We start from the raw sequence: 27,941 nt of genomic DNA on the forward strand, positions 1-27,941 counted from the left end.
AACACTGGACAAATGAGACAACTGAAGAAAAGGGACAAATCATCTATCCTAAGAAACAGAGTGAAATGGCGTATGGGTATGTTATCTAAAAAATTTTATGTCTTCCTAAATGTTTGTTTCTGTTTTTTGTTTTGTTTTGTTTTGTTTTTGTTTTTTTTTTTTTGGTTTTTCAAGACAGGGTTTCTCTGTGTAGCTTTGCGCCTTTCCTGGAACTCACTTGGTAGCCCAGGCTGGCCTCGAACTCACAGAGATCCGCCTGGCTCTGCCTCCCGAGTGCTGGGATTAAAGGCGTGCGCCACCACCGCCCGGCTGTTTCTGTTTTTTTTAAAGATTTAACACTATTGGTCTTCTAATAGTCCCAGTTCAATTAAAATTTAAAGCTGACTTTGGAGTTGGAGAATGGCTCTCTCCTTCTTTAAACTCAAGCATGTTGTTAAAAGGAAAATGCACCCTGCATCATGCCAGAAGAAAAGAGCCATCTTCTGCTATGGGACAGGAGAAAAGCCAAATTAATTAAGGGACTATTCTATTACTAATCTCAACTCTTTGATTCTATTCTGATTCTTTAAACTTTTCTTAAAGTATAAATTTTATATCAAAATTTGCAAGATTAATATATATAGATATATATACATTTTAAACTTTGTTAAGATATGAATGGTCATATAGAGTACTAATTAATTCTAGAAAAAAAGGCTTCAATTAGCGGCATATATATGTCTTTGTGTTCAATTCTCTTATCAGTTTTCTGCAGGAAATCACGGCCAGGCCTAACATCAACTGAAGTCTCCAGGAGGAAGACAGGGCCCCACAACAACAACAATTCCACGTGGACAATAATAATATCAATAAGCTGACAAACATCATCTACAGATCAGCTTTGAGCTACAAGGTGCCCAGAGCAATTTTGCGATGACTAGCTGAGATGATCCAGTCTCAAAGACTACTTGAATAAGGACTTGAGAAAAACCCTGAACTTTGGCATTATACACAGACTGGATAATAAAGGATATAGTTACCTTTTCTAGAATTTGACAATTAACCTAAAATTTTTCTTTCAGCATAAATATAACTTCGCCCATACCCAGCAGGAAGCAATTTTAAGAATACAACGCCCACATTCCCAAAGAGGTGGTGTGGGGTGGGTGGTTTTTAGGTCTCTTTAATGGGTTTTGAGTCTGGGATAATTTTCATTGTTTAGGGGGGTTGGTTACAAGTTGTTGTCAAGGGTTAGGAAAAAGGCTAAGCAAAGGAGATTAGATTTAAGGTTCTTGTTTAAAAAAAAGAGAAAGAAAAAAAGAAGAAGAAAAAGACAATTACTAGTTTTAAATACTTTACATTGGATTGGATTGTTTTATATTGTATACAAATTATATATATTGAAATTGATATTGTTAGAAAATGCTATATGTATATTTCTAATTGTACTTATACCGTTCATTTAACAATGCAATTTTCTGATCCTTGAATGTTATTATTACCAACTATTAGGATATAAAGAAATGAAAGTTAGTAGTTAGACATTATAATAGAACTTGTAGTTATATTAGATATGTTTTAAAAATTGAGCAGATATATTTTAGACAGGTCATCTTCAAACCCTTCAGAGATCTACAGAATATGGCATTTAAAATGTTTTAATAACTTAGAAAATTTTTCTTTTTTGAGACATGTCGGCTCCTGGCAGTACCAATCTACCTCAGAGAAAATATGGGCATTGAAGAAACTGTGTATGGAGTTAACTTTCATTGTGGCAAAAGTTAGCCACTGGACAACAAAGTATCCTTGAATCAACAGGACCAAATGGACAGACAGGATATGAAACAAAGGACTACTGATTCTTGCCAAAACAAGTGTGGTTATGACTTTATCAAAAGGCATCTTCTGAGGCCAGGACAATATGGCACCATCCCTGAAGTGGCCTTTGCAATTTGGAAAAGGCACAGTGCCCTTTTCTTCAAAGGCACCTGAACAGGCAGTGAGCTTCTGATGTGCTATGGAACAGCAGCTGAAACAGTTATTCTTGAAGAGTAACTAAGCTCATGCCTCTCAATAGTAGACTGGCATTTGATAGAGGGATGTGGAGAAGAACGGGATGCTGAGATGAAGCCATATATACACAGCCAAGAAGAATGGACAGCTGAATTAAAAAACCATCAACAATTTCCAGAATTTAAAATCCTGAATCATGACATGACACTAGTGGAATTCAGGTGTTTCTGGTACATGGACTGCTCTCACCCAATGTGAGGTTGAACTGTTGACCTTGTGTACATCCTGCTTCACAAATGAGTCTGTCAGATATGCTAAGCCTATAGGCTGAAGATGATGCCCCAGCACTGCGGAGAAACATCAGGTGACTGTCCAACCGGCTGTTTCTGTCAACTCACAAAATTTTTTGGAAGTTGCTTGCATGCACTTCCTGTTTTTATTTTTGTTAGCTAATATTATTTCCTTCTTGGGACTCTGAGGGAGTTGAAGACTAGTCAGTTATAGTTGAAGGTTAGTTAGTTATAGTTGAAGATTAATTAGGATAGAAAGTGAATTAGATACATTTTGGACTTACCAAAATAGGATAGATAATGAAATTACTTTCTCTGAATTTGTCAAATACAAATGGACTAGACATTGTTTAGATATTTATTACTTGTATATATTAAATATATTTATTGTACTTTTGTATATAGTTTTTCTTTTGTTAGTTATAACCTTTTTCTTTTTTTCCTTTTTATTAAAATAGAAAAGGGAAAATGTGGTATTTTACTTGTACTGAAATGTGATTTTAATTGTATATTAATAAAAAAAGTTGCCCAGGGGTCAGAGCTATTAGAGCCATAGCAAGAGCATGGTAGTGGTGGCACACGCCTTTAATCCCAGCACTTGGTAGACAGAGCTAGGTAGACCTCTGTGTGTTCAAGGATACAGCCAACATTGGAGACATACGCCTTTAATCTCAATACCATAGAGGACATGGAGGGCTGTACATACAGGCAGTGAGGAAGCAGTCATGTGTTTGGGTTTACAACCAATAAGAAGGCAGAACAGACAGTCTCTATAAAGATGGACAGGAAGTAGGCCCCTTTCAGAGAGCTCTCTTGGCTGAAGCAGGAAGGGTAAGGCTCTTAGCTCTGACCTCTTGGCTTTCTTCTCTGAATCGGCTCTGTGTTTCTTATTTAATAAAACAGTTGGTTACATCTACACCCTCACATGAAGAATCTAGCTAATAGTATGTGTATGTGAGAAACAACAAACACCAGAGCACAGGAGAATATGGAGAAAAGAGAACAAGAATGGATAATTATCAGGGTTGAGGTAAGACTGAATAAACTTAATCAACACAAGTTATGAAAAAGGCCATAAAGCTAAGTGCTTTTCTAGCTCTAATTCTATCACAGTTACTTTTTTCCTGGTAAGATGATAAAAATATATTCAATAATAAACATAAAACCCCTTTTGTAAGACTCCAGAACTTCTGTTTACAATGACTACTCTAACTACACAAAAGTACATTGATTTGTCCAGTATTTAGGTCTGGTTAATTTCAGTGTGTGAGGTTTTTTTGTTGTTGTTGTTCATTTCTTTTTTGGAGCATTTGTCATAATAAAATTTAAACTATTATCAGCAGCAGAAAATTAAAGGCTTACAATATCTGAACATATAACATTTCTAGAAAAGTAGGCATGACCACTAACCTGGGAAATGCTTACTGGAGAATCAGCCATTCCTTTCTGTTTCTTTTCTATGAGTTTCTCTTTCAGGAAGAAGGAATAGATGACTTGCTGACCTTTCATATAAGCGATCAAAAAGAAAAGGAAAAAATTAATGCTGAAAGTTGTAGCCCAAATCCTAATTGTTCTTATTAATAAAAACCCAGAGTCAGATATCAGGGTGAAAGCTGAAAGATCAGAGAAGCAGAGCAGCCAGTCACTAGTTCTTACCTCTGTGAGATCCTCTGAGTGAAAGAGTGCTGAGCTGCTGTCTCCTTCCACATTATATTCCTTTCTCTGCCCAGCCATTCCACTTCCTATCTCAATCTCCCTAGTACTGGGATTAAAGGCATGTGTGCCTCCCCAGTACTGGGAGCAATGGCATGAGATCCCAATTGCTGGGATTAAAGGTGTGTGTCACCACTGCCTGGCTTTGTTTCTCTTTTAGACTAGATCAATCTTGTGTAGCCCAGGGTGGCCTTGAACTCACAAAGATCTGTCATCTCTGCCTCCCAAATGCTGGGATTAAAGGTACATTCCACCACTGCTTGGCATCTATATCTAACTATTGCCTGGGTTTGCCCTCTGATCTTCAGGCAAGCTTTATTTGTAAGAGCATACACAAACTACCACCACAGAATCCTGTTAGGGAACAATGTCAAACCACATGAAAACACAGAAGCAACAGAATATGACCAGGTGTCCACACAACGATCCAAGGTTAAGGAGAACGTGGAATGACATTTAAAGCTTGAATAGAAGCATGGGCTGTGGGCGGGGAAGGCACTGCTATGAATTTGGCAGGCTGTGTGGCCCAGGGGCAATTGCAGGGACCCCGGGCGCCACTAAGTGGGCTGGCAGGCTATGAGGAGGCCCAGAGGAGGCTCTTTCTGGACCAGGTTCCTGCTTGCTCAGGGAGTCATAAGGTGGAGGCTTTGCAGCATGGCACAGGTGGCAGCCAGGTCATCTCAGAGGCTGCATGGGGATTAGGCATGGGCGGGCGCTAGGGTGGGCAGTGGACACCAATGGGCCCAGACATGGCCAGAGGGTTCTGTATTGGCCACGTGCGGAAAACCATGGGGCAGAGCTGGCAGGATCCAGCAGGGGCCTGGAGGAACTCAGAGTGTGCCTGAACCTGCTGGGAGCTAGTGGAGAACTAACTGCCCCTCCAGGGTGGCAGCTGAGAAGTGTCCTACAGGTCTGTGGGCCCAGCCAGGGACAGATAGTCCCTTCCAGTATGCCATTCTTATGCACTTGAAAATATGAGATTAACAGCGATCTTCTGTCCCCATTGTGGATGCCTTCCAGGTCCTCTGTCTCTCCAATGCTGAAGGTTGGGGCTCCTAAAACCTGCCCTGGGGCTAAATCTGACAGAGGTTTATCTCCAAGAGTAGAATGGAATGTCACTGCCTATGTTTGCTAAGCTACCATGGCTATGTTATAATGCTAACCAACAGTTTCTTTTCTGTGGCACAGTGCTGACACAATTTAGAGTTATTCTTGCTGTAGTATATGTATGTATTTCTATTCTTGTTCAAAATTTTATTGCTGTACAATATATTGTAGACTAGTGAGGAAAATCACAAGACTTTGGTAAGAGTTTCTATGTTTAAAAAAAGGAAAGGCAAAGCAGAATTTGTCTGAAGTAAATGTCTGAGGGATCAAAGGAATGGACTGAGGGTACATGGAAGGTTGCAGAAAGTCAGAGGAAATGTGATGTGAAATCTGTTTATTGTTGTTTCTTATATCTGCAAATACTGAATTTGAAAGTTAATTCTGGTTGGTTTTCATTTTAAAATTAGCCGATGTTCTTTACTACAAATTGTTTATGTTAAAGATGGAGATATATATGTGTGTGTATGTGGACATGTATGTGACTTGGATTTAACTATATGTGTAAATGTAAGCAAGCTTTCACAGTATATATGTGCATGTAACTCAGATCCAACTGGGTGTATGTGTGGACACAATTATTGTTTGGGAAATCATGCTTTAACCAGCAACCACCTGACTTTGCTCCATCTTTGCTGGTGTCCTCATGGGCAGTCACATGGCTGGCAGCCATTTTTTACTAAGTTTATAAAGATCTATTAAGGTTAACAAAAGCTAACATAGAGATATAACATAGAGATATAAGTATTTATGTCTTTACAAAATGTTCAACAGCAAGCTTCTAGGGAATTTAAATAGATGGCTATATATGTTTAATAAATAAGGTATTTGATAAATATTAAAGCCACACTTCAATGCTTTTGTACACAAGAATTTACCTTGCTCTGGTAGCTAAACTTTGTAATTTAACATTTACCCATTTAATAAGATAATAATAGTTTTAAAGACATGAAGGGATTATAGGAAACAGCTGAGGTCTACAAATGTATGGCAGGGCTACAGTCCTAAAAAGGGTCTAGTTTCAGTTGTGGACCTTAGCAGTTTTATAAATGTCAGTGCCAGGTGATCATCACCAGAAGTACCTGTCATAATGAAATGGGGCAGGCTGGAATCTAGAAGAGAGGATATATATATGCTGCCAAGATAGGACCAAAGAAATCATCCAAGCCTCTAAGTTAAAGAACCAAAAGAATCATGAATGAATCCCAGATATTAAACTTTGGGATTGTTTGCACTCAGGAGCTTGGTTTTACTTTATACAAATTGTGGTGATGCCATGTTTTCTCCCTCTTAAAGGAAAAGAAAGTACTTTATTATTGATATTGCAGGAAGACATTTGAGAAAAACAGTTTTTAAAATATTTATGTTTATAAGGCTATGGGACACTTTCAGTTTATAAAATGCTCTATATTGTTAGTATTTGGACTTAGAATAAAAGGCTAAAAATTAGGGTCACAGCCATAAGCTCCAAATACTAACTAGAAACTGGGATGTTCATTTCTTTTGATGCAGCAAGACAGTGACCTGAGCATTCTGACAAAGGGCTTGGAACAGCTTCTGACTCCATGAATCCTGACTCTTTGGGAATTGAAAAAATATTTTTACTGCGGTAGCCTAGGACTACCTGAATGTCCGATGTTCACATAGAGATTCAACAATGGCAAAACAGTAGTTATGAAATAGCATTGAGAAAGTTAAAAACCAGTGAAGCTTAAGAACTTATGCCTAGGGGCTGGAGAGATGGCTCAGTAGTTAAGAGCTCTGGCTGCTCATCCAGAAGACCTGGGTTCAATTCTCAGCACCCACATGGCATCTCACTACTGTCTGGAACTCAGGCTCAAGGAGGTCTGGCATCTTCCCACAGATAGACATGCAGGGAAAACACCAATGCACATTAAAAATGAATAAATTACTAAAAAAAGAATGTATGCCTAGCCTCCTTGCCTTTGCTAAGTTTGTTAAGCTCAAGCTATTTGGATAAATTGATTCATATGTATGTCTTATATTAATATTTTATTTTTGTTTCTTTCCTGAACCCATATTGGTGATAGAAGAGCTTCTATTTAAAATCATTGTTTTTAAGACTACTTATTGTAGACTGTTAGAGAACATAAGTAGATAGTCAGTCATAAATAATCAAGTTTTTAAATTGTAGTCAAGGTAAGTATTGATGTAATATTACAAGTTAAAGCTTCACTTAGTCCCTTGCATATGTTTTTAGAGTTGAGCTTGAAACAAATAACTAGAAACAAAGTTTTTCTCTTCAGATATACCTGGACAGCTCTCATACTTCAGAGATCTGCAGAATATGGCATTTAAAATGTTGATCTGAAAGTTTATTATATCAGACAGACTTTGAGATCCTAGCAGTGACCCAATGTCTCCGAAGAAGATAATGTACGAGGCACCACAATTTCTGCCTGGATTATGGCAATACTGACCACAGGGCACGATAGCCCAATGCAACACCTGCCTCCAGGACCCAGCCCAGATTGTGGACAAGCAGTAGGACACTGGAAATGATTGCACTCCTTTGCCTGGACAAAATAATGTCAGTCTTATGTGTCCCTATTCCACAAAAAAAATTCTGTCTTATGGGCCTGATGGCAGAAGAAGAGGATGATGTTCTGATTTGTGCCTCCAACGCTATGGAGACCTAGGTATGGACCAGTGCCTGTCTTTTATAGAATTGGAAGCTCCTTGGTCTGCACTCAGGTATAATTTATCCTTCTCAGATCTCTGATAGTACTGATAGCTAGGTTAGCTCTAACTTTGTCAGCCTAGCAGCATCAGACAACCAGATCTATAGTCAGCTTGTTAGCTCATTTTAAGAGAATGCTCTAAGATATAAAAATTTAAATAAGTTATAAAGGCTTAATATGGGTCTAAACAAGGTCTGAGGATATAAAAGCATATAAGCTTTGATGATCTCAAAAAAATTTAAGGTAAAAAAAATGTTTCAGATTGCTCTCCTGTTCTATTACCTTAACAGTTTAGAGCTTAACATTTAAGATATTACAGCTAAGCTGGTAGAACAATGACTAATTAGTGTTCAGTCACAAGCTCAACATTTTAGATGTTATCTAAATATGTCTAAATATAAACCTACAAGTGCTTCTCATTAGGCCAAAAAAATCTCTGTCCAATTTATACCTAGTTCTCTGGACAGAAGGAAAATGTACATGTTTTAAATCCAAAATCTGTAGTTCTTATTGGGACTCAGAAGTATGAGTCCACTTCTGCTGTTTTACAGAAACCCATCACCTGCTTTGTCTATGATATGGATTTCAGTACAGACTGGTAATACTAATATATCTAAAACTTTTATGTCATTTGTAAGATCTGGATTTACTTCACAGAGGTTGGAAGGGACCCCAGATAAGTGCAGCTTATTCCTAAGGATGGTATTTTTTCTCTCTCCTGGTATTGGGACTCCTGCTCTTCCCAGTTACTAAGGATATGGGCCTAAGGGTTCCAAATAAGTTTATAAATTTTACCTTCTGTTCCTAGTTTTAGTTTGTCTCAACAGATTTCCACTTGGCTGGCAGACACCTCCAAGCTTCAGTTCCTGACTACACTGCACCAAACAACTGTGAGCTCTAGACTTGCTAAAAGCTGTTGTGGACCAGCCCGACCAAAATGATTGCTCCCTGTTGCTACAGGGTCAGATAGCCACATGCTTCTGACAAATGCCCCATTGCCCAGACTTTGACCAGCCTTTCAACCTTTTTGGGGCCCTGACAATGGTGCCCCAATGCCAGCTCAAAGCAGTTCCAGAAGAGAATATATTGTATCATGTTCCCTGTCCAGATAAGGCTGAAATGCTGGGTCAAAAGGAAACTCCCAGGCATAGAAGCAAGATGGCCAACTATAATCCTCATGGACATACTAGGAAAATAGGTTCAGAATTGTCAATTGATAAATTTATTAACTGAAATGATTTTGCAATAAGATAAGATACTTGAACTTCTTTATGCAGAACCAAATAGGTATTATATAGGATCATAATCTGGTTTTACTCAAAACTCAGAGCTAGCAGGCCTTAAAAATGACAATAGATACTGTCCTAGAAAAGTCTGTTAGCTAATGGTTTTTAGGTCCCAATATCCTTGAAACTTTGGACAGTTAGGACTCATGATTGAATCCTGACATTAATATTTGTGAATCAAGAATTATGAAGGTCTATACTTGATTTTACATGCCCCATCTTATGGAAAGAGCCACCATCCCAGACCACCTACTGTATTCAGTTCGAGGAAGAAACTCAGGAATATGCCATGGCAACTTGAACAGATACAGGGAAGTAAAGTTTAATAGGATCCAGATACTCCTGCAGATCTCCTGACTGCAATTTATGGCCCTTAAAGGTATCTAAATAATCCTGCTGAGCAATCCAGATAATTCTGCTCAGAGGGTTGTGGTTCCCCTCCAAAAGTCTATACCAATGGTTTCAAATGTGGTTTTGTGTTCAAAGTCTAAACCAACAGTTTCAAAAAAAATCACCTTGCCACATATTCCTTCTCCCCAATCTCAAGCATGTAATCCTGGCTTGTGGTTTTTCCCTACAGAAACTCTCTAAACCTGGGCTATGGCTGCCACCACATTTCCATCCATCTGCCTGGCAGTGGACCAGGTTGAACTTCTATAAAAGGACCCTTATGTGCTTGCATCGTAAACCAGCTCCTTGATGGTCTCTGGGGGTTTCTTGAAATGGGTACAAAAAAAACAGTAAGTGAAGCATGATCCTAATTAGTCTTAATAAAAACCCAGAGTCAGATATTTGGGTGAAAGTTGAAAGATCAGAGAAGCTGAGCAGAAACAAATTCTTACCTCTATGAATCCTCTGACTGAATGAGTCCCGACCTGTCTCTATGAAACCTTGGACTGAATGGGCAGAGATCCTGTCTCCACCTGCCTTATATTCATGTCTCCACCTCTTGATTATTCGGGATTAAAGCTGTGTGTCACCACTGCCTCTCTTTTAGCTTGATTCAATTTCCTGTAGCCCAGGCTGGTCTTGATTTGTTGCTCTTCCTGCTTCCCTCTACCAAGTTTTGGGCTTAAAGGTGTATGCCATCACTGCCTGGCCTCTATTGTTAATTAGGGGCTAGCTCTGCCCTAATCTCAGCACTAATGAAGTGGAGACAGGAATATGAAGCAGGTGGAGACAGTGTCTTGGGCCATTCAGTCTGAGGACTTTTAGAGGTATTATATAGGATCGTAATCTGGTTGTACTCAAAGATCTCCCCATGCCATTTGTTCTGAGATTTTATAGAGGTAAGAAGTCTCTCTGGTGGCTGTCTGCTCAGTGTCTCTGATCCTCAGGCAAGCTTTATTTGTCAGAATACTAACAAAATGTCATACAACAGTAAGGATGTTGGAAAAAGTCATAAGGAATCTTACTATTATCTACCCCAAATGCCTATACTACCTATAAGTGTGTGCATGCATATTCAGTTAGAATATAAATGAAACTATCCTTTCTCAGCTGAAGATGCTCCTCACAAGGGACATAAATTTTCTAACAAACCACCTCTATCAGCCTGCTTTGAAGTTGTTGGTCATAGCTGTCCCTGAGATTCTCCAAACATTACAGGCTACTGCTATTGATCATGGCTTTCTCACAGAGGCAGAAGGAGAACTCCAAATTTGAAGAAGCCATGTACTTAAGTCACAGCCAGAGGATTTGAGATGGATCAGAATTTTAAGCTTCCTTCCTTGGGGAGTATCTTTCATGGTACCAGAAGGCAATATGGAATCTTTCAAAGGAGGAATCCAACCAATAGTCTCACCCAGCTATGACACCTATGAACCAAAACAATGATTGGCCCTGCACAATAACCAAATGGGGCTAGATTAGCACACATGCCTTGGTGGTAACCAACAGCTTCTAACTGGATTAAGACCCTCTCAACAAGAGGTAAATCATGACTGGTACTGGAAGCCCACCCAGTTTATGGGGGTAAGTGAAGGATGGATATTTTAGGAGAACCTAAATCCACTATGTATCACTCTTATCAGTAGTCATATAAATTTGATTTGCCTCCCAGTATCAATTGTTCTGTAGAAAGTCTTCTCATTGCCAGGTAGTGGTGACATAAGCCTTTAATTCTAGCACTTGGAAGACAGAGGCAGATGGATCTCTGTGATTTGGAGGTCAGCCTGGGCTACAGAGTGAGTTCCAGGAAAGGCGTAAAGCTACACAGAGAAACCCTGTCTCAAAAAACTAAGAAAAGAAAGAAAGAAAGGGAGAAAGAAAGAAAAAAAGAAAGAAAGAAAGAAAGAAAGAAAGAAAGAAAGAAAGAAAGAAAGAAAGAAAGAAAGAAAGTTTTCTCATAGCTATAACAGGATAATCTTGAGATCTTTCTCAGTGGAAGTCTGCAGAACTATTTCTAGCAAAACAGAATATGGTGAATCTCAATTCATGTCCCCTTGGTTCTTTAGCTATTATTTTCTCTCTTTCCATCTTTCTGGGTCTTTTTTGGCTCCAGAGTTGAGCTGGTCTGGGTGATCAGTGAACATTGCACATGAGAAAGAGATTGATTAGAAAGCACCTGTATTTCTCAAACAGTATTGTGTTCATTAGATGAAGAGAGGAATCTACAAGTTATTCCTTATTGCGGGATATTTGATGGCACTGTGAAACACTTATACTGTGCTAATGAAGTCATCATTGGAAGAGGGGGTGGAGCAAGCAACTATTTGACATGAATTAGCTATAGAGAGGAGGGAGATGCCAGGGAGACACACAGGATTTAGTAGTGAGGGACTTAGAGTTTCATGGTCTTTTTTATTTGGTACAGCTTTAGAGACACTTGCTGGTTCTTCAACTGAAAAGGAAGATCAGCTGGTTGCTTCTCAGCCTCTCTAATCTAGTAGCTTTTCACCACAACATTGAAGTTCTGTGTCTTTATTGGTAAATAGAACAATAGAGTCTTAGTTTAAAACTTTATTTGGTGACCCCAGAGCTGATGGCTGCAGACCTGGAAATCCCACCTGGCCAAAGCCCTGAGCAATGGGTGTTGACTATGGGGCTGTGGGACAAAGGATGGTTGTTTAAATATCAGGAGCTTCTGGTGCAACCACTAAGCTGACAGTAAAACAATTCCCCAATTGTCATGCAGAGTCAGAATACTGAAAATATTCATAAAGCATTGAGTGAAACTTGAATGCCACTTCCAATCACAGCTCAGTCAAATCTCAGGGGAAGAAATGGAACTGAATGATTGGGATCACAAAAGCATACAGAAATGAATTAGTGGATTTATCATGGACCAAATTTGATGGAAGTCTTAAATCGCCCCAAGGGAAACACACCTGCAGAGTAAATTTCCAAGAAACCCTGAGAAGGAGCAAGGGAGACTGCAAGCAAACTCTTCTCACCCACAGAGACCAGAATGCTGCAACTCTGCAACATCCAGTCTATGTACAAAGCCCTCCTCCTGGGAGAAGTCCACAGTCACACCACTGGCTGTCAACAGAACTCAAAATGAAACATAACAGTTTGAACAGTTGTGTTTGTGCATATCTTTAATCTACTAGTTGGTAGAAACAGGTGTGTGGAACTATGTGAGTTCCATTACAGCCTGGTCTACATGGTGAATTCCTGGCCAGATAGAGCAACACTGTGAGTTCAGGTCTTTTTTTTTTTAGCTTTCTTGCATTATTATTAGAGCAAAATTAATGACCAAAATCCACAAGTTTAACATTTGTCATCAATTAAGTCACATCCAAAAAATTAAAGTAAACATAATTTGTCAAAACAATAGCAAACTTAAAAGGGATTTCTTTGTGATTTCGTATATATATTTAGCTTGTAAATACAAGACTGTAAATGTATTAAGAGACAATTTCTGTTAAAGTTTTCATTGTGTTTCACTTCAAGTACTGCACAAGTTAAAATCTGATAAAGGATTTACATTTGGTTATCTGAAACTCCTCATCTCAGACTTGTGTTTTAATGTGGTGGAGAATTCCACTGCCATCACCACCACCAGCAGGAAGGTCTCTCTATGGCTTCTGGGACTCTCGTTAGTTAGTGTGCATACAGTTTTCATTCTCTTGGTCATTGTCATTGTCATTGCTGTCATTGTCGTCACTTTCCAGGGGGATGCCCATGGCAGCTGAAGCACCTTTCATTTCTCCGTACAGAGGGAAGAAGCCAGTACCACTGAAAGTGTCCTGTCTCTGGTAGAAGAGGACGTTCGCTGCTTTGGACATAATTTGTTCTTCGGATGCAGTGGAGACACTGTTGTCATCAAAAGAGTACCATTTGCCATCATCTTTATTTTTCACAAAAGCAGTATAATGACCTCCATAGTGACATTTTGATCTCCCATCTTGTATTTATCCCAACTGTCAAAGCCAACATACTTTTTCACTGTTTGAACCAGCGACTATATACTAGATACCAGATGTCCCCTTTCCAGAGTGAGGCTTTGAGCAGCATCTCGATGTCAGAACGCTGGGTGTCCAGGTCCGCCATTCTGCACTTCTTCTTCCACTAGCGACAGTGGAGGTGGCTGTGAGTTCAGGTCTGAAATAAAAGAAAATGCCAGAACCAAAAACCATTTTGTTCATGCATCCATGGACATAGTGCTTATCTTGGAACAAGGATGCAAAAGACTATTGTAGACATTTTCTGATATAGATGAGTTATTATAATTATTCAAAAGATGCTTTCTAAAGTTCTCTTATATAATAATACCCTTTCATTTCTTTTTCCTTCCTGCCCATGCTCTAGAAACAGGGTTTCTCTGTGTAGTCCCAGCTGTCCTTAAACTCGCTCTGAAGACAAAGTTGGCAAGGACCTGCCTCTGCTTCCCAATGCTGGGATTAAAGGTATGTGCCACCACCACCTTTAATTTAAGGTTTATAATACCTTTTCTAACTTTGAAAATACTGTGATCTGATACCATGAAACAGCATACTGTGATTTTCAAGGCTCTAAGTTGCAGCATTAAGAACTCAGCACAAAAACACACGTTTCCTTTTTCTTTCTCTGTTTTGAGACAGGGACTCATCCTGAAGCCCTGGGTGTTCTCTAACTCACTTTGGAGACCAGGCTGTCCTCCATCACACTGAGGTCCATCAGCTGTTTTCACCTTAGTGTTGGGATTAAAGGCCTGTGCCACCAAGCTTATCAGAGACTCTTTTCAGAATGTTGTATTTATATAACAGAGTGCATACATCTCAGATGGAAAATTAATGGTGGTTAAAAATGGGTACCTTTAAATGTGAATGTTTACAATCTTATCTGTGGAATTCACAAAAATGACAATTTTGGATTTAATTACATTACAGGTTTTTCTTTCAAGACTGATATCTAAAAGCTCTCTGGGAATTGCTAAATCCCTAGTCCTATATGCCACTCTCTTGAATAGGGAAGGGGATTAACATGGAAGTCAGTGTGCATGAATGTAAACTTGAAGAGCTATGTCCTTTCTACCATAGCAAAGAGAACTGTGTTTGCAAATATCAACACATAAATTCAAATATTCTACTAGAATACTCTTTTATTATTATTAAGAAAATTTCTATTGGTTTTACACACCAACCAAAGATCCTACTACCCTCTCTCCTCCTCCCCCCAACCTTAGAGCCCAAACTGACCCACCATTCCCACCTCTTCCAAGACTAGGCCTTCCATGGGAAGTCAGCAGAGCCTGACACAATCAGATGAGGCAGGTCCAAGCCCCTTCCCCTGCAACAAGGCTATGTAAGGTGTCCCACCATAGGCAGTGGCCTCAAAAAGCCCGCTCATGCACAAGTGATGGATCCTGATCCCACTGCCAGGTGGCCCCTTAAGCAGATCAACTACACAAATGTCTTGCCTATGATGAGGGCCTAGTCCAGTCACATGGTGGCTCCACAGCTATTGGTCCATGGTTCATGACTTCCTACTTGTTTGGTTTGGTTGTCTCTGTATGTTTCCTCATCATGATCTTAATGCCCCTTGCTCATAGAATCCCTCTTCTCTCTCTTCAAGTGGACTCCTGAAGCTTCACCTGGTGCTTGATTGTGGATCTCTGTATCTGCTTCCATCAGTTACTGGATGAAAGCTATATGATAACAGGTAGGGTATTCACTGATCTGATTACCTGGGTAGATAAGTTCATGCACCCTCTCTTCTACTGCTAGTAGTCTAAGGTGAGGTTATCATTGTGGATTCCTGGGAACTTCCCTAGCACCTGGTTTCTTCCCATCTCCAGGATGTCTCCCTCTGTCATGGTATCTCTCTCATTGCTCTCCCACTCAGTCCCTGTTCCAGATCGACCATCCCATTCCCTTAGGTTCTCATTCCCCATCCCGTACCCTCCCTTCCCCCCCACTGCAAGTTTACTCATGGAGATCTCATGTATTTCCCCATCCCAAGGCAATCCATGCATCCCTCTTAGGTTTCTCCTTGTTAGATAGCATCTCTGGAGATGTGCTTTGTAATCTGTTTACCCTATGCTTTATATCTAGTATTTAATTATGAGTGAGTAAAACCTCACACCCCAAAACCACCCCCCATTACAACCCCAGTTTCAGTCCAGCACTCAGGCTGGACTACCACCATCCCCCACTGGACCCTGTAACCTACAAGCCCCACCCAATCCCCCAAACCTTCCCACCCTCCTAGACTACAGCTGTTCCTTGAGACAAAGAATGCCAGTGTCAATTGGACTAAGAGGTGAGTCTTTTCTCCTAGTTCATCACCCTATCCTCTAGGCTTTGGGCCCGGGCAACACCTCATGCCACTATACCACCACCCATTGATTGCATCCCCAGTTTCAGGCCAGTAGGCAGGACTCCTGCAGGCAAGATGGACAAGATTATTCTTATAAGAATAATTTGGCAATGAAAGTGAATCCAAAAAAAGGGAAGATTATGACAAGTCATATAATCTGAAATTTATCATCAAGGGTAAAATATCCACAACAGAAATTCAGAGCCAATTTTCTTATGTTTAGCAGAGAAACTAATTCAACACCTGGTCCCTTCCCTCCTGTGTCCCAGCCCCGCATTTTCTGCCACTGTTCTGTTGACTGGTGACTTTTCTGGGATTCCACAGATTCTGGAATCTGTGGCTGTGAGTAGTCTTTTAATCCCATTGAGTATCTAGCCTTACCCTTCGCAGCCAAGTCTGCACCGAGTGATTCCTCACTTTGCAGACCTGGAAGCTTATGGCTTTTGCTCCACAGTTCAACTTCCCAGTCCTCCCTCACTTGATATCCCAGAATTCAATTTCTTGACTTATCTAGCTACTTCCACTCTAAGGTGTTGTCCTACACTCAGCTAAAGTCCACCTTCCTCCCAACCTCTGTTTACAGGTGAGTGGGACCGCCCAAATGTACCAGTCCCTCCCACTGTCTCAGGCTGCCTTCCACACAGCTCCAGCTGTCAGGCTGCTGCCTATGATCCAACCTGCACAGCCTCCCCACATGCTTGCTACCAGCCTACACCAGAATTAGATCTAGGAGGATGCTGCACCCTGATATCCGACCCCCAGTGTGAGTTCTGAGCCCTTCATATAAAAGATAGGCAGCCTAGCCTCTACATAATTAAAAAAAAAATGATAAAAGGCTAAATTCAGATGCTAGCCTCCCAGTGCAAACACAACATAACTAGCCAAAACTAAATATTGCAATTGTGACTTGGGGAGAGACATTCCAGTGACTTGGATTTTGAAAAGAAAAAGGTGTCTCAAGAAATCAGTGGTCAGCCCATTGCTAAAAGCCCTGGACTGAGTTCATGCTGAACTGTACTGCTCTTGTTATGCCCAGATTGTGACCCCAAAGATTCTACCACAGACCTTAGGTACAGAATGCAATAGCATGGTTTATTTCTGTTTGTTTACAAGTTGCGGGCAGGGAAGCTCGACCCAAAGCACTCACTCGTAGTAACCGTAGTAACCGTGAGGCCAGGAGGAACTTGCTTTTTCTTTGTGTGGCTAGCTTTTTAAAGGCAAAATCCACAAGCCCTTCAGGGGGTTGGGGGAGTTTTGCACAGGTACAACTCGGATTGATTTATTTTTATCTCTGTTCTCTTTTAATTGGGTGAGGGTATGTAACCTTTGAATTTACTGGTAGGTGGTTACAATTTATTACTTTGGGGGTAGTCCAGCACAAGTCCTAGGCTTTGTCCTTGAGCCACCATGGGGGCTGGCTGGCCAAGCACATACTGCAAATAACTCTAAGTTGGTGAGGGGCCCCAGACAGTAAACATCCGGCTGAACTTTGAGCAGTCTTTTGTTCATGGTCCTCTCAGAAACTGCTTGCTCAAGTCTCAGAAAACTGAAATTGAGGCCTGATCTCTGAGAAAAGACTGAACAGCCTGTTATGGCATCTGCTTGTTTCTTTCATTCCCCCCTTGAGTTGTATATCATCTCCAATCATGGAGATGTTGCTTTTGGTAAAAGACTTTGTCACCAGGGTAGTAGATCATATCAGAGACTAATTGGACCAGAACATAAGAGTTTTTCCATTATCAATGGCAAAGCGAGCTTCCCCTTATTCAGTTTTTGCCATCTGCAAGTGTGTCATGGGTTTAGAGGTGGATATTGGAATTCTAGCATCCTCAGTTTAGTGGTACCCAGACAGGAATCTTCATTTAGTTAAGACACCAGTGATATAAGAGCCAACAGCAATTAGCAGAAGCACAATGGCCAAAAGCCTTGTGATGACTGACAGAGTTCCTTATCCTCAAGGAACTTGGAACTTTATCTCAGGTTCCCTATGACAAGAAATTCCCTTTTGATCTAACATTCCGGGGGGGGGGGAAGGGCGATGTTTTCTCTTCTGTAATTACTTCCTGCTGACATTGGGACATTGTTGTCAGAGCCCTGGAAAGCCAGAATGTTAGTCAAACACAAGAGGGAACGTTTTATTGACCAGCTGAAGAGATGGTATGCATATCGGCTGAATTGGTCCATATCAGCTTTCAGCAAGTTCAGGGCTCACAGTCATTTGCAGTAGGTTGTCACCAGCAAATGATGCTTGGATGTATCTGTCAGCCAAGTGGAAACCTGTTGAGACAGATATAAACTAGGAACAGGAGTTAAAACTTACAAACTTATTTGGAACTTTTAGACCCATAGTCTTAATAATTGTAGTATTATCAATTTGCCCTGAAATCCATAGTGTCTTTTCTATATAGAGAGCCAAGTATAGATTGGACTGAAATTTCTTTGGCCCAATGAAAAGCATCTGTAAATCTATATTTAGAACCTGTTTATCTTTTTTAAAGAGACTTATTAGCTTTAATTAATTAATCCATTGATCAATCAATTACTAAGCTGACAAACGTATGACTAGCCCAGTCATCAATGTTATCAAAGATCTGAGAAGGATAAACTTTACCTGAGTGCAGACTTTTAAATCTATTTAAAAACAACAGAGACTATCCATTACCCAGACTGCCATCATCCCAGGCTCCTACAGTCTTCATAGTGTTGGCAGGACAGGTGTCAGGACAGCATCAGTCTTGGCTACTGGGCCCATAATGTGAAATTCTCCCTGTGGAGGAGAAAGACTGACCTTATCTTGTCAGTGTCTCATTTGTCCATTCTTCTATGCTGGATCCCTGGCAGCAGGTGTTGAGTCAGAGCGTCTTGCCCAGTGGTTGATGTTGTCCGAAATTCAGGTGGCATCTTCTTGTCATTGTTTCAGATCTTCTTTGGAGACCTTGGGAGTCATTCCTAGGAGGTGGGGAGCTCGGAGTCTCTGTTTGCTATAGTAAGCTTTTTATCAAATAATGTAAATGCCATATTCATCAGATCTTTGACAGGTTTGAGGACCATTATCTATTAAATTTATCTGAGCCAAACAAATCTCGGCCTAATCTTGAAAATATCTCTAAGTTTGGTAACAATAACCAGGCCAATTTGTTCTCCTATAGATGTATTAGTCAAATATACCTCTCAGGTTTTTTTTGTTTAAATAGAAGAGTTTATGCTTTAAACTAGTATCTGAATAGCCAGATGACTAGTATTAACTTGTATTCCTTAACACAAAGGACATGCAAATTCAGACATTCAAAACCAAACCTACATGTGGCCACATTTTTCATTCATACCTGCAGAGTAGACAGACATTTTTACAACTATGACCCTTTGGAGTCTCAATGTAACAGCAGAATAGCAAGACAAAGAAATCTGAAACATGTTTCACTTTTTTATATATCTCAAGTCATTTTTTAAATCATTATTTAAACCTTTTTATCCTCAGACCTTTATACCTTGCTTTTACGTATTCTAATAACTTGCATTTTACATATTTTTTAAAACTTTTTTTTATTTTTATATCTAAAACCTTTATATCTTATATCCTATAAAAACTTTATTTAAATTTTATAATTTATTTAAACTTTAAAGTTAAACTTTAAAATTCTGTTTTTATATTTCAAACTATTTATTTAGACCCAAAATATCATATATTTAAACCCTCATGACACGCTTAAGCCTTTAAATTTTTATATCTTAAACTGTTTTTTCAAACCAAAAAATCATTTATTTAAACTTTTATCCTCATATCTCAAGCCTTCATATTTTTATAAAAACATTGTATTTTAAAACATTTTTTATCTTAACCAACAATAATTTGAAACCAATTCTCTTAAATGATGGCAAGTATTTGTAACCCACTGAACTCAAATGACCAAAACCCATGCAAATTTTTATTTTTCCTGTGGAAACAAAAGCATAATTTTCCCAGTATCTTGAACTGGTAATTTAACATTTCTTTTCAAGCAATACCCGGACAGAGAGGGGTTAACAAGAGAAGCAGCTGGCCAGCAGAAGAGACCTTGAAGTTATCACAGTAAAGGAAGGGAGGGGGAGCAGTGGGCATGGAGCGTGTCCTTGGCTGCCAGTGTTCCTGAAAAATATTTTTGTTAACTCCTCTGACTAAAGTCAGATTCTCTGCTCAGTGTTCACACAGTTTTTGTCAATTGCAGGCAGTCCCATTGCCCTGTCCAAAGCTCCCATCTTTGCCCGACTGTACCGAGAGCACGCACCCCCACCCTCCTGAGAGCAGCCAGCTGGCTGCAGTCCTGATAGCAAGAGAGCTACGGAGGGAGGGAGGTGGCCTTTGTTATGCCTCTCTCTAGCCTCCTCTTCCTCTAGGAAAATAAGGGAGGTTAGTAGACAGAAACAAATAACATTTACACAGACAATCCAAGTGCCGGTACATCAGCACTCAGACGATGGCCTCATTCACAGCTAGTGAGCCCCTCTTGCAGTATGCAAGCCCCACCTGGCAGGAGCTACCTGTTTATCTCAGTTCAGTCGGGGAGTGGGGGTGGGGGACCCAGTTCCCTCTATTGTGGCTCGCACATCTTTTCAGTGGGCTAGGCAAAGGTATAGTGGAGAAGAAGGGAACTGTCCCATAGCATCCATCACAGTCAAGTCAACAATGAGAACAGTTAACACATTACACACAAGACCAAGGGCACACGAAAAAACTTTGCCCCAACAAGACAACCAACAAAGCTCCAAGAACAATGACAGCCTGATGTGCTCTGGAGGGAGTGACCCTCCAGGCTCAATCACACCAAAACAATCCAGACTCCAGGATCTCTGTCCCTGATCAAACAGACATTAGGGGCTTCCTCATCCCTGTCAGACATGCACCTTTTTTTTTTTTGGAAGAGAAGGAGAGAGTAAAGTAACAATGATCACAACAAAACACACACAAAAAAAACCCACAAAATGGCTCTGAAAAATTCCTGGGACAAAATACAAAGTGGCACTTCCTCCCACCGTGGGGGAAGATACCCAAAGATTCTCCTAAACCAAATAGTCACCTCTGAGGTAGCCTTAGGGCTCTGGGACGTCTCCCTTCGCTGCCAGGTTGACTGTCCGGACATGTCTGCCCCAGTGAGAGCCTGCAAAGTACAAATTGATTGACCGGTACAAAACAAAAGTAACATAACAGACACAGACAAGACAGAGAGTGCTCTTACCTGTAGATGTCAATAAACCTCTGGACACTTGAGGGTCCTGGTGGGGTCTCTGGGGTTCCCGGCCAACGCACCAAATGTTATGCCCAGATTGTGACCCCAAAGATTCTACCACAGACCTTAGGTATAGAATGCAATAGCATGGTTTATTTCTGTTTGTTTACAAGCCGAGGGCAGGGAAGCTCGATCCAAAGCACTCACTCGTAGTAACCTTGAGGCCAGGAGGAACTTGCTTTTTCTTTGTGTGGCTAGCTTTTTAAAGGCAAAATCCACAAGCCCTTCAGGGGTGTTGGGGGATTTTTGCACAGGTGCAACTCGTATTGATTTATTTTTATCTCTGTTCTCTTTTAATTGGGTGAGGGTATGTAACCTTTGAATTTACTGGTTGGTGTTTACAATTTATTACTTTGTGGGCAGTCCAGCACAAGTCCCAGGCTTTGTCCTTGAGCCACCATGGGGCTGGCTGGCCAAGCACATACTGCAAATAACTCTAAGTTGGTGAGGGGCCCCAGACAGTAAACATCCAGCTGAACTCTTAGCAGTCTTTTGTTCATGGTCCTCCCAGAAACTGCTTGCTCAAGTCTCAGGAATCTGAAATTGAGGCTTGATCTCTGAGAGAAGACTGAGCAGCCTGTTATGGCATCTGCTTGGTCCTTTCACTCTCACTACTAGATAGTGGCCTTATCATTTTACTATCAAAACAAGAGGTTCTTTTGTAACTCATGCTAAATTTGCTTAAATTCCCCTCCCCTACACACACACACACACACACACACACACACACACACACACACACATACACACTATCCCCAGGTGAATGCAAAGACTCTTGCTCTCCCAAATGCAGAAAATAAGTAAAGTATGTGGTTTTAGCCCTAAAAACATCAGTTACATCATCTCATCTATGGCTCTGGGAACACTGAGGAACAGGAGGAGAAAATGGAGTAAGAAAGACTAAGATAGTCCCTTCTCTAGACTCTATACAGCTATTGTAATCACTTACCAACAGCAACTGTACTTAGCTGCATTGACCTCACACTAGACCACAATCCATCTAGGAAAGGGAAAGACTCACAAGGCCCACCATTTATTCTCAAATGTTGGCTATGTTTGTATTGATTGTAGGAGAAGAATCACTACCTTCAGCTGTAGTTCTCTCTGAGCTTACCAGACTCCAACACATAGCTCCAAACAGTCTCACACATGGCTCTGGTTATCTCAGGGGATGCCAAGCAAAATGAATGGAGAAGAACACAATAGAGGGATTTGTTGGAATTGTGGATCAGGATAGAAAAGAGCTGAGAAGGGAGAGTTGTTTTGGTACACTCAATCATACTGCAAGGACATTTGCTCAATTATGTTCATAGCTGCATTATTTGTAATAATCAGAACCTGAAAACAGCCTATATGCCCCTCAACTGAAGAATGGATAAAGAAAATGTGGAGTGGCCTGGGCAGGTGTCACGATGATGGGTAAGGTGACCTGCTGACATCCCACACAACCTAAGTTAGAAGCTCATTTTTTAGTAAAAGGGGGACGTGTAGGGTCCTTGCCCCCATTTTGGGTAACTGTTGCCTTGCTTGCTGACCTTGACCTTGATATCTTCCTCATGCTAATTCTCTGCTGAGTTCCACCCTCATGAATGCTTAAGGGAAGTTCCTTGTCTGTGTATCCTAATTAAAGGGCGTTAACAGCTTAGATGCAAGATTGTAAAACATCTGTAGTGAACTGCTGCCCTCCAGGGTTCTCCCATTGTGCTGTAAGCCTGTATTTGAGACCTCTTCCCTCCTTCAATAAACAGCATTCGGCATTAGAAAAAAAACCAAAATGTGGAACATTTCAACAATGGAGTATTACTCATTGGTAAAAGGTAATGACATCATGAAATTTGTAAGCAAATGATTGGACCTAGAAAAAAATCATTTTGAGTGAGGTTACCCAGACCCAGAAAGACAAACAGGATATGTACTTACTCTTAAGTGCATAGTAGATGCAAAGCAAAATATATCTAGGCTATAATCCATCTCCCCAACACTCCCCCCCAGAAGCTAGGTAAAAGGGAGGACCCTAAAAGGGATGTGCATGAAAACCCCAGGAAGAGAAAATAGATAATATCCCTGGGTAAACTGCAAGGTGTGTAGAATGGAGGTAATAGAGGATGGGAACATGAGGGATGAAGATGGCCAAGTTTTGGGAGGGATGGAGAGTGAAAGCAAAGCAAGAGATATCTTGATAGAGGGAGCCATTATGGGGTTAGGGAGAAACCTGATGCCAGAAAAACTCCCAGGAATCCACAAGTATGATTCCAGCTAGGACATTTAGCAATAGTGGAGAGGGTGCCTGAACTTACCTTCTCCTATAATCTGATTAGTGACTATTATTGTCATCACAAAACCTTCATCCAGTAACTGATGCAAGCAGATACAGTGAGTCACAGCCAAGCACCAGGCTAAGCTCCTGAAGTCCAGTGGAAGAGAGGGAGGAAGGATCATATGAGCAAGGGGGGTCAAGATCATGACAGGACAAACCACAATGACAGCTGCCCTGATCTAGTGGAGCTCATGGACTCTGGCCTGTCAGCTGGGGAAACTGCTTAGGACCAAAGTAGGCCCTCTGAATATGGGTGAGAGTTGTGTGGCTTGATCTGTTTGTGGGTTCCCTGGTAGTGTGACCAGGACTTATCCCAGGTACATGAACTGACTTTTTGGAGCCCATTCCCTACAGAGGGATACCTTACTCAGCTTTGATGTTAAGGGGAGATGCTTGGTCCCCTGAACTTCATATGCCAGACTTTGTTGATTCCAAAAAGTAGGATTTATCCCCTCTGAGGAGTAAATGGGAGTGAGATGAGGAGAGGTCAGGGGGGTGTGAGGAGGGGAGGGGAGGGTAAATGTGTTTTCTGAGCAAAGTGAAAAAAATTAAATTAAAAACTAAATGATAAATAATGTTGGCATAAATTTGCAGAAAGGAGTTCAAACCCAGCTGTGGGAGTTAAAACTAGAAAATCAACTTTTGAAATCAGTTTAGTGTTCTCAAAACAATGAAAAAAGAAAGGAAGAATACTACTACACTATGCCATTACAGCATCAGTGTGTGACACTATTCCCATGGAAACAATGACAAACATCTTTTCAGCACTCATAAGGAACCAATGACCAACAAATGTTGGGAAACCAGCAAAACCTCACTGATGAACCAGTAAGGATTCTGTTTTTTTGATTAGAGGTGTTTTGTCTGCACATTTATCTGTAAACCATGTTTTTGCCTATTGCTAGCAGAGGCAAGAAGAGTGCATTGGATATCCAGGAATTGAGGCTACAGGTTGAGTGCCCATGTGAGGGTGCTAAGAATTCCAAGTGAGTCTTCTTAAAATGCAGACAGTGTTCTTAAACACTGAGTAGTGTTTAAAGCATAGTAGACCAGTAAATTATACTGGGGTGACTTAGAAGAGTATGGGTGATAGAATACTTATAAAAGTATAAAGGAGCTGGGTTTTGATGGTGAATGCCTCTAATCCCAGCACTCGGGAGGCAGAGCCAGGTGGATCTCCATGAGTTTGAGGTCAGCCTGGTCTACAGAGCAAGATCCAGGACAGGTAACAAAATTACACAGAGAAACTCTATCTTGAAAAAAAACAAACAAAAAAAAAACATGAAGAACTCAATGACAGCTGTATGACCCTTTGAAGATGATGGCTAATGAAGGTGAAACCTGGGGATCACTGCACAGCTTGTATGCAGCTCAAGGGAGATTGGAAGTGTCTTTACCCCCCATTACCTCCTCCAGGCAGCTTGTCTTTTCTTGTCTCATCCAGGCACCTTGACTAGTGTCTGCTTCATGGCTGGTCTAAGCATCTTCTTTGCAGTTCAGCTTCTGTGAGAGTGTCAGTAGCCCTTTGTGATTATATATGCTTGAGGCACGAGGGCACTAGTGAACATTACCAGTTTCTATGACTTCTTAAAGCTATTGTCTGTTTCTGAGCTTCTTGTTATTCTGTGCCAGATGAAATATTTTTCCTTGCCTCAGAGCAGTGGCACTCAACTCTTTCACCAGGAGACTTTTGAAATCACATATCACATAGTCTGCATATCAGATATTTACATTACAATTCATAAAAGTAGCAATATTAGAGATATAAAGTAGAACAAGAATAATTTTACATTTGGGGAAACTACAACATGATAAACATTATCAAAGTGTCACAACATTAAGAAGGTTGAGAATTACTACATTGGAGCATTCCAGTCCTTTATATCTCTTTTAATAATGTGTGCTTTAAGGATCATCCTACAAGATAAAGCAGTTTAATCTCAGAGCAAATTGGTACACACTCAAAACTCCTAGGCATGAACTTCAAGGACTTGCCATCTAGCCAATGAGAACTTGCCTATCATAATTCATCACTGCTTTATTGACAGAATGTGGGGTGTAGAATCAACTTAGATGTCCATCAAATGACACATGGGTAAATTCAAATGTGGGTCCTAGCTTCAAACTTGTTCAAGTGAGACAACCTGTAGAAGCCAGTAAGCCAGAAATAGTCCCTTATTGGGGAGATTTAGGAAGAGAAGATGAATTGTAGAATATAGGTGACATGAAATTGGAAATTGGGCAGAATATTCTAAATATGTGGTGCAGTGGAGAAGAGGGGACTTCTGTAAGGTCCATTCAAATGGGATGTCCATGAAGAAGCTCCATGGAATTAATACTTTGCAACCCGTGTAAAAAATACAATAAGAGAGAATAGTAGAACACAAGTGTTATAATGTATGATCACTGAATAATGTGTGATAGATGTTCAACCCCACATGGCATAAGAAAAAAGGAGGAGGAGTGTGTTAACCAAAAGGATGACTTTATGAAGAAGCCTCATAGTCCAGGTGGTGGTGGTGAACAGCTTTATTCCCAGAACTCTGAATGCAGAGACAGGTGGATCTTTGTGAGTTCGAGGCCAGCTTGGGCTACAGAATGAGCTCCAGGAGAGACACTAAGCTACACCGAGAAACCCTGCCTTGATTAACTAATGAAATAAAATAAAATAAAATAATGGAATAAATAGAAATAAATGAAGAAGCCTCATGAAATCCCACTGTCTTACAAGTTAATAAAAAATAAAATTTTAAAACTTTGAAGAGAGCTATGCCACATGAGTCAGTAATGCTGGTCCCACTCACAGTGGTATCATATCTAACTCTCTGTACAAAGTACTGCTTATCTCCCTTGGACTTACAAGCCGTGGAGGTCCCAGAAGCACACCAAACAAAAGAGATCACTGCCAGTGCTCTTGCTTAAATACCCTAAGTACATGGTGTTGCTAAACACACTGAACACTTGGTGTGTGTGTAAATATTTATTTATTTATTTATTTATTTATTCATTTATTTATTTATACAGGGTATATGTAGTTATGGCAGTCCTTGAACTCACTTTACTGACCAGGATTGCCTCAGACTTATAGAGATCTTCTTGCTCCTGATTCCTGAGTTCTAGGATTAAAAACATGCACTAACTTGTGTGGCCTTATTATCAATGTTTGGAATAACAAGCTAAATGTTTTTATTACAGCTCTTCCTCAGGGATGGAGAGATTGCTTTGAAGTTAACAGCAGTCTTTGCTCTTCCAGGGGACCAGGGTTCAATTCTCAACACACAGAACAACATACAACTGTTTTTAAGTACAGCTTAAGTGAATGTGGTACCCTCTTCTGGTCTCCACATCCATCATATAAACATGTAGTGCACAGAAAGTCTTACAAAGTACCCATACACATGAAGGACAATTCACACAGTTACTATTGCAGAATTTTATTTGAATATAAAATCGGTGGTAGTTTATTAGATTTAAAACATCACTGAAGACTTTCACAAGTCTCTTATCTATATGTTTCTATTACGTGTACTTGGAATTTGTAAGCAGAGAATACCATATAAATGCTATCACATGATTTCCAATAATGTTTTCCTGTCCATTATGAACTCTTGGATGTCTTCTAAGTTTTGAAAGTAGATATTGGATATGCAACAATCTTTGAATTTATGAAGTTTCTTTCCAATATGAATTTTCTGATATGCTTTAAGATATGAACAGCTATTAAAAGACATGTCACATTCCTCACATCTTTTAAGTCTCTCTGAAGTGTGAACTCTCTGATATGTTCTAAAATTTGACATGTAGGTAAAGGATTTCTCACATTCCAGGCATTTGTGGGGTTTTCCTCCAGTTTGAAGATTCTGATGACTTCTAAGATCTGAAATCCCATTAAAGAATATGTCACAGTTTTTGCATTATAAGGTTTCTCCCCAGTATGAATTCTTTGATGTGTTTTAAGATTTGAACACTGTTTAAAGGATTTGTCACAAAAGTTGCATTTGTAAGGTTTCTCTCCAGTATGAGTTGTCTGATGCCTTGTAAGAGTTGACTGCACAGTAAAGTACTTGTCACATTCCTTACATTTGTATGGTTTCTCCCCAGCATGAACTCTCTGATGTATTCTAAGTTGTGAGCAACTGTTAAAGGATTTGTCACATTCCTTACATTTGTATGGTTTCTCCCCAGTGTGAACTCTCACATGTCTTCTAAGTTCTGAGCAACTGGTATAGGATTTGTCACAATCCTTACATCTGTAAGGTTTCTCTCCAGTATGAATTCTCTGATATATTCTGAGGTCTGATTCCCAGGTAAAGGATTTGTCACATTGCCTATATTTGTAAGGTTTCTCAGCAGTATGAATTCTTTGATGTGTTTTAAGATTTTAACACTGTTTAAAGAATTTGTCACAAAAGTTGGATTTATAAGGTTTTCTCTCCAGTATGAGTTCTCTGATGCTTTGTAAGAGTTGACTGCAGAGTAAAGCACTTGTCACATTCCTTACATTTGAATGGTTTCTCCCCATTGTGAAT

At 40.2% G+C, this 27,941-nt stretch overlaps 1 protein-coding gene across 1 annotated transcript in view; it reads right to left on the reverse strand.

Annotated features, from left to right (window-relative positions):
• The window catches only part of LOC128124269 (zinc finger protein 54-like), a 31,600-nt gene extending 18,016 nt beyond the window's left edge, over positions 1–13,584 (reverse strand). Inside the window, exons 1-3 of the mRNA XM_052760440.1 lie at positions 13,511–13,584; positions 13,148–13,347; positions 3,693–3,784 (exon numbers count right to left, since the gene is read on the reverse strand). Coding sequence (XP_052616400.1) covers positions 3,693–3,784; positions 13,148–13,347; positions 13,511–13,584 — 366 coding nt within the window. The remainder of the gene's footprint in view (positions 1–3,692; positions 3,785–13,147; positions 13,348–13,510) is intronic.
• Positions 13,585–27,941: the final 14,357 nt, after the last annotated feature.

The sequence above is a fragment of the Peromyscus californicus genome, unplaced genomic scaffold (genome assembly GCF_007827085.1).
Source record: "Peromyscus californicus insignis strain IS unplaced genomic scaffold, ASM782708v3 Scaffold_4__1_contigs__length_199733344, whole genome shotgun sequence".
NCBI classification, from domain to species: Eukaryota; Metazoa; Chordata; class Mammalia; order Rodentia; family Cricetidae; genus Peromyscus; species Peromyscus californicus.